This window comes from Priapulus caudatus, unplaced genomic scaffold (assembly GCF_000485595.1).
Source record: "Priapulus caudatus unplaced genomic scaffold, Priapulus_caudatus-5.0.1 Scaffold59, whole genome shotgun sequence".
Taxonomy (NCBI): domain Eukaryota; kingdom Metazoa; phylum Priapulida; class Priapulimorpha; order Priapulimorphida; family Priapulidae; genus Priapulus; species Priapulus caudatus.
The window spans coordinates 578,469-586,601 of NW_014577120.1; the positions used below are offsets into that span (position 1 = coordinate 578,469).

General features: G+C 41.6%; 1 protein-coding gene across 1 annotated transcript in view; it reads left to right on the plus strand.

The window, feature by feature from the left end:
- LOC106821120 (run domain Beclin-1 interacting and cysteine-rich containing protein-like) overlaps positions 1-8,133 on the plus strand; it is a 24,582-nt gene that overhangs the window by 11,895 nt on the left and 4,554 nt on the right. The window contains exons 10-12 of the mRNA XM_014825796.1: positions 6,280-6,445; positions 6,822-6,956; positions 7,844-7,997. Of these exons, the coding sequence (XP_014681282.1) occupies positions 6,280-6,445; positions 6,822-6,956; positions 7,844-7,997 (455 nt within the window). The remainder of the gene's footprint in view (positions 1-6,279; positions 6,446-6,821; positions 6,957-7,843; positions 7,998-8,133) is intronic.

The following is an 8,133-nucleotide window of genomic DNA, read 5'->3' on the forward strand; positions in this document are numbered from 1 at the left end:
AGAGATCTTACAACGGCGGAGCAACAACAAAAGACATAAAAAAAGAAAAACGTGAAGTATATTGAGTGAGGATTTTTGTGTGTGTGTTTCAGTTACGGTAGTTCCTACCCGTATGCTAACGATTATAAGCAGTGGGCTGTTAGGATTAAACCGTGTGTCAGCCATTTCAGTAAAGATATGTGTTCCTGAATTCGCTCGGGAATTCACGTCTTTTCTCGGTGATCGACTCCGGACTGACAGGCCAGCCAAAAAATATAAATAAAACATGATAATTCCATATACGATTTCATCAGAATTCTGTACATGATATGATCGTATATTATATATTGTGTGCGTGCATGCATGTGTGCATTGAAATCGGGCTGCCATTTCGTTTAAAAAAAAAGCAATAAAACTGTATCTACATAAATTATACAATCCGTGAAAGCTCCTTTCATTTGAATACGTCATGGATTTGTCATGCCCAATCAGATTAGATGTTCTAGCCATCTCATTATAAACAGTGAATTACAACCAGAATATATATATATATATAATATACATATATATCATATACAATATTATATATATATACATATGATATATATATATATATTATATCGACGGTCTAAATCCTCTGCATTTCACGAGAGTTAATTTCACATTACTAGGCAGTACATTACCTTGAGATTTTTTCCCCTTTTTGGGCACATTTCTGACGAAAACTTAAGTGATCATTGATTCCAATAGCTACCAGTAAGCATTTTTCGTTTGGCAATTTTTCTGCACCACCCAGACTGTACGTATTGACTCAAACATAGTGCTATCAGGGTGTAATAAAATATAGATGCATAATACCTGTAGTAAATATATGTTAAATATATAGTGTATGTATTGTATAATATAATGTATAGTTATATAATATATCGTAGCATAGTGTAATAATATGCTGTCTATATTATACACTCTTGGTGCCTATGGCAAGGACCAGTCAAAACTAGTGTTAAGGCTGGCACACAGAATGCCTTATATTACAGCTGCTACACTTTATAACGCAGCTGTCTTGCATACAAAAAATTATTTCGAATCAGATTAAAACACGACCATCAAAATTATTTCTCCAGAGAGATTATACGAACCTGCAAGTGTTTCACAAAACTTTCGGTGGCTGTGCCCCATCCTTGATTTGTAACTAGGGATGCACTAATTGATATTGGCACTGCAAAAAGGTCCTAAATAACTTCCCACTATTACAGCCAGTTATAATAACACTCCACGAGCTGATGAACATCGCCTAGCCTTACACACAGTCTCATGCACACACGCCACAAACACATAATTATATGCATCCCTGGCCCACACCCCATGTTTTTAGTGCATGTCTGTATGCAGCTGTAGCTAGAGCTATGTGTGTGTGTGCGTGTGTGGCGTGTTGTGTTGTGTGTGTGTGTGTTCGTGCGTGCGTTGCGTGCGTGTGTGAGTGCGTGTGAGTGTGTGTGTGTGTGCGCTGCGTGCGTGCGTGCGTGCGTGAGTGCGTGCGTGCGTGGTGTGTGCGTGCGTGCGTGCGTGCGTGCGTGCGTGCGTGCGTGCGTGGTGTGTGTGAAGCTGCAGCAGCATTACCTCGCTGAATGCGTTCCGCACCGTGGGCACCGCTGGCGCGACGTAGCACTTCTTATGGAAGCACGTTCACACACTGAAATCGATGACGAAAATAAACCAATATGAAGTAACTACATTCTTGACCCACCGCAGCAGGGAGTAGGACAGCATTGCGAAAAGAAATCTTACAATTCATTTAGCTGATAACAACGTACAATTGAAGGCAACAAATACAAAACAATAAATTATGTATTGCTCTGTTTTAGTTAATCACGTAGAAAACCATAAAAGCATCACGTGGGTATAATAATAACCACCACGTAATAAAATTTAACCTGTAATTTTGGAACCTATTTACACTGATTTAGGTAACCAACAGGTAATAGGCCATTCGTTATATATAACATTCATGTTGAAATTACTGCCTTCCCCATAGAAACTTTGGTTTGCAATAGAAATAAGTACAAAACGGGTGATATAAAAATTGAACAGAAATTGCAAGGATTTCATGTAGATGTGGTGCGGCAACGACAATTTCATATGTGCACTATAGAACTGTATAGTTTGGCAGGAGTTAGAAATACTTGTTAATCGCACTTACGGTGACACTGGGTGACCTTTTTCACTCGAATGATAGATAATGCTGCTGCTGTCTTGACAAAACTCACAGATAAAACCTTTGACGTGACATAACTGCAAAAGTGAGAGAAAAACCTTAAATTTTACTGCATCTTTTAATCATGCATGCTGTTCCCGTGTAACAATAACAACTCTTTAAATAATAGACATTTTAGATCCTTCTTCAACTAACCGAACTTTGGTTTGATAAAAAAAAAACATCAAACAAAGTCAGAACAAAAAAAGCAACACGAAAAGACGACAAAAATCGACAATTTACAAATACGACAAATTTGCGATAAAAATCGACTACCACTGGCAAAACCGATCAGCAGTTTGCACTAACATCACCAGAAAACTAACGATCCGTCCATACTCTAAACCTCACGTTCACATTGACATAGCCCTGAATACGAAGGATAATCTGCTTATGAACTGGTAATTTAAGCAGCGACACCCACACACAGCATAACCGTTGCCGCGTGAACGACCGACGACCTATATACCTGGCATATACCTGGATACCTCGATATACTATACATACCTGGATACCTGATATACCACATACCTGGCAATACCTGGATACCTAATATATATACATATCCTGGATACCTGATTACTACATACCTGGCATATACCTGGATCCTGATATACTACATACCTGGAATACACCTGGATACCTGATATACTACATACCCGGCATATACCTGAATACTTGATATACTACATACCTGGCATATACCTGGATACCTGATATACTACATACCTGGCATACACCTGGATACCTGATATACTACATACCTGGCATATACCTGGATACCTGATATACTACATACGTGGCATACACCTGGATACCTGATATACTATATACCTGGATACCTGATATACTACATACCTGGATACCTGATATACTACATACCTGGCAGGAGTAAACGTGACTCTGCGCCTCCTTCGTGAGATGCTTCAGCGTTGAACGAGGTCGCCGCACTTCACCTGAGAAGGTCGCGCGCCCGAGAATGTGGCAGCTCGCAGAGAAGGTGCTGCGGTTGGTCTCGAAACTCCTCCTTCAGGCTACAAGAGCAGGCGAGAAGCTACGTACGTGTGGGGGGGGGGAGTCATCACACGTGGCCAACAGACAGGGGACGAGAGACAGCAGATGCAGTAGATGCAGAGTACGAATCGCAACCGTATTTCCTACCAGAACTGCGTCCTCTAATGTTGCTTCGCGTGGTAAGACAGACGGTGAGAACGACTTACGTGGGGAGTCAACGTGGACGACGGACAGAGACGAGCAGAAGTAGACGCAGAAGTACGAATGCGGCGACCGCATTTCCTACAAAGAACGCCTCATTCAGGCGATGCACCGACGCTCCCTCTTCCCCTCTCTAAAATTGCTTAGCACGGTAGGGCAGACAATGGGAACTACGGGGGGTCCACGTGGCCGACGGACGGGGGCAAGAGACGTGAAGACACAGAAGTTAGGAATTGCAAACGGTATTTTTAAGCGAGCCGCCTCATTTTAGTGATACTCGCTTTCTCCTCTAAATTTCTTCGCGGTGTGGACAGATGGTGGGAACTACGTGGGGGTCAACGTGGCGACAGATGTAGACAAAAGACGTAGACGCGGAAGTACAAATCGCGACGGTATTTCCTACCCGACGTGGCCTTAAGCAGCCGACGCAGAAGTAACAAAAACGCCTTTCCTATTTAAATATATTCCTATTTCCTACCTGAACCGCCTCATTATAACTGCTACTCTCTCGCTCCCCCCCCCCCTAAAATCGCCTCTGCAGCATAGAACAGATGCCAGCTGATGCGCGTGCGGCCTATTAATAAAGTATTATAAGATAACTCGCGAATAGTACAATCACCGAACACCGGCGACCGGTGAAACGACGTTGCCTAACGTGCGTCGACGTGCTCGTCGTTACGTGGCGGAAAAAAATCTGCCAAAAAAAATCTGCACGCACCTGCCGAGCGTGCCGCACGTGCTAACGTAGTCCTTTAAGTGACACAGCTGCTGTCTGTACTCGCACACAGAACTCATCGCACGAACTTTCTGTACAGCCGTAGCGTTTATGTCCTGAACGTTGAAAAACGGATCTCTGAAATACGATGACTCTGATTAAACTGATATATGAGAGCACTGAGAAAAAATATTATTACAAAAATAACACAGCAATTCCATCCTGAACGTTGGCATAACAGATCTCTGAAATACGATGATTCTGATTAAGCCGATAGGTGAGAGAAGCACTGACAACAAAAAATATTAAAAAATAAACACCATATTCTATACTGAGCATGCGGAAATGTGTAACATTTCTACGCGAATAAAATTTTAGTTTGTAAAGATTTTCGCGGCGGCTTGATAATTTTCTGTAAATACTTGATTAGGCGGAGTGTGTGGGTAACATTAACTGATTTACGGACAGCTCGGCATGAAAAGCTAGAAGAGTGTATTAATTAACTCAACTACACACCTGAAATATATTATGGATGAGCTCATTAGCGAAATGTGACACAGGATATTTCGAAAATTCCCAACTTGCGCAGAATTCGGCCAGGAATGATGGATAGTTGTTGCTATGACAACACTGGCAGAAGTAACTTCAGTGTACTCACAGTAGCGATATCTCTTGATGTAATCTGTGTAAAAGTTCGACGTGTTACCTCTCATGATTACATCTACCATCAATTAAACATATGTCATGAAAACGGTGTACGATTTCATAAATATTTATTTAAAATTTAACTCATTAACCTGTTAACTGTGAATTGACAAATAAGAAACTGTGTAAATGAGTAAAGGGCACTTCATTCCCATTCATATCAGGTATTAGGCCCATATATCCACCATAATAATAGAATAGATAAATAGATAGATAGATAATACAGAAGACACAGTCTGACAGACACAAACCACAGCACTGTATACCAATCATATGTTGAACTAACAATCTGTCTTTCTCTGTGTCTACACATGCATTTATATTTTTACATAATACAATTGCATAGACCGCCAACAAAATCAATAGACATTATTATGCACTGTAGTACGTAGTACGTGTAAGCTATATATATGAACAATAAATATTTACAAGTGAATATATTTATATAGTTTTAATATATATTTTAATAATTGTGTTGAACTTATCACAATGTATTCGTTGTTAATAATATGATAAATTATTACAGATCCGGTATTTCATGTGAATACGAGACTTCCCAGACCCCGAATAATTTGCCGTGCTTGAGAAATACCAGATTTCTTGGACCGCGCATTTCCTCGTGTGAACGCTAAATACCGGATTTCTGAAGCCGCGTATTTTAAAACTGGTCCGCGCTCGACAGTTCCAGTGTAACGCGAGTGGAACTGTCGAGCGCGGACCAGTCTACGTATTTTATCAGCAGTTGGTACGTATTGCATTGTTTATTTCGCATTGTTCGCTTGATTATTACTAAAGCAGCTCGCAGCTCGCAAATACCGTATTTCTGGAGCCGCGAATCAGCGTGTGAACGCTCGGCCGCGTATTTGTCTTAGATACGGTATTTCGCAAATCCGGTATTTCAGAAATACTAGGTCTCGTGTGAACGAGGCTAATAATTTATCATAATTAAACAACGAATACATTGTGATAAGTTAACACACTTTAAATATTTATGTTCATATATAGCTTACACGTACTACGGTACTACATGATTTTTGTTGGCGGTCTATGCAATTGTATTATGTAAAAAATATAAATGCATGTAGACAAAGAGAGAGACAGATTGTAAGTTCAACATATTGATTGGTATACAGTGTGTGGATGTGTCTGTCAGACTGTGTCTTCTGTATCTATCTATCTATCTATTTATCTATCTATTATTATGTGGATATATGGGCTATACCTGATATGAATGGGAAATGAAGTGCCCTTTACTCATTTACACATTTCTCATTTGTCAATTCACTGTTAACAGGTTAATGAGTTAAATTTTTAAATAAAATTTTATGGAAATCGTACACGTTGTCATGACATTGTTAATTTCGATGGTAGATATAATCATGAGAGGTAACACGTCGAACTTTTTACACAGATTACATCAAGAGATATCGCTACTGTGAGTACACTGGAAAGTACTTCTGCCAGTGTTGTCATAGCAACCAACTATCCATCATTCCTGGCCGAATTCTGCGCAAGTGGGAATTTTCGAAATATCCTGTGTCACATTTCGCTAATGAGCTCATCCATAATATATTCAGGTGCGTAGTTGAGTTAATTAATACACTTTTCTAGCATTTCATGCCGAGCTGTCCGTAAATCAGTTAATGTTACCCAACACTCTGCTAATCAAGTATTTTACAGAGAATTATCAAGCCACCGCGTAAAATCTTTACAAACTAAAATTTTATATCGCGTAGAAATGTTACACATTTCCGATGCTCAGTATAGAATATGGTGTTATTTTTTAATATTTTTGTTGTCAGTGCTTCTCTCACTTATCGGCTTAATCAGAATCATCGTATTTCAGAGATCTGTTATTCAACGTTCAGGATGGAATCTGATGTTATTTTTGTAATAATATTTTTTTTCTCAGTGCTCTCATATATCAGTTTAATCAGAGTCATCGTATTTCAGAGATCCGTTGTTCAACGTTCAGGACATAAACGCAACGCTGTACAGGAAAGTTCGTGCGATGAGTTCTGTGTGCGAGTACAGACAGCAGCTGTGTCACCTAAAGGACTACGTTAGCACGTGCCGGCACGTCGGCAGGTGCGTGCAGATTTTTTTGGCAGATTTTTTCCGCCACGTAACGCGAGAGCCGTCGACGCACGTTAGGCAACGTCGTTTCACCGGTCGCCGGTGTCGTGATTGTACTATTCGCGAGTTATCTTATAATACTTTATTAATAGCCGCACGCGCATCAGCTGGCATCTGTCCTGTGCTGCGGAGCGATTTTAGGGGAGGGGGGGGGAAGCGAGAGAGTAGCAGTTATAATGAGGCGGTTCAGGTAGGAAATAGGAATATATTTAAATAGGAAAGGCGTTTTTGTACTTCTGCGTCGGCTGCTGAGGCACGTCGGGTAGGAAATACCGTCGCGATTCGTACTTCCGCGTCTACGTCTTTTTGTCTACATCTGTCGGCCACGTTGACCCCCCACGTAGTTCCCACCATCTGTCCTACCGCGCGAAGAAATTTTAGAGGAGAAGCGAGTATCACCTAAAATGAGGCGGCTCGCTTAAGAAATACCGTTGCAATTCCTAACTTCTGTGTCTTCACGTCTCTTGCCCCCGTCCGTCGGCCACGTTGACCCCCCACGTAGTTCCCATTGTCTGCCCTACCGTGCTAAGCAATTTTAGAGAGGGGAAGAGAGAGAGCGTCAGTGCATCGCCTGAAATGAGGCGGTTCTTGTAGGAAACGCGGTCGCGATTCGTACTTCTGCGTCTACTTCTCTCGTCTCTGTCTGTCGTCGATGTTGACTCTCCACGTAAGTAGTTACCGCGCGAAGCAACATTAGAGGACGACGCAGTTCTGGTAGGAAATACGGTTGCGATTCGTACTTCTGCATCTACTGCATCTGCTGTCTCTCATCCCCGTCTGTTGGCCACGTTGATGATTCCCCCCCCCCACGTACGTAGCTTCTCCGCCTGCTCTTGCAGCCTGAAGGAGGAGTTTCGAGACCAACCGCAGCACCTTCTCTGCGAGCTGCACACGTTCTCGCTGCGCGACCTTCTCAAGGTCAAGTGCGGCGACCTCGTTTCAACGCTGAAGCATCTCACGAAGGAGGCGCAGAGTCACGTTTACTCCTGCCAGGTATGTAGTATATCAGGTGTGTAGTATATCAGGTGTGTAGTATATCAGGTGTGTAGTATATCAGGTATTCAGGTATATAGTATATCAGGTGTGTAGTATATCAGGTATCCAGGTATATAGTATATCAGGTATCCAT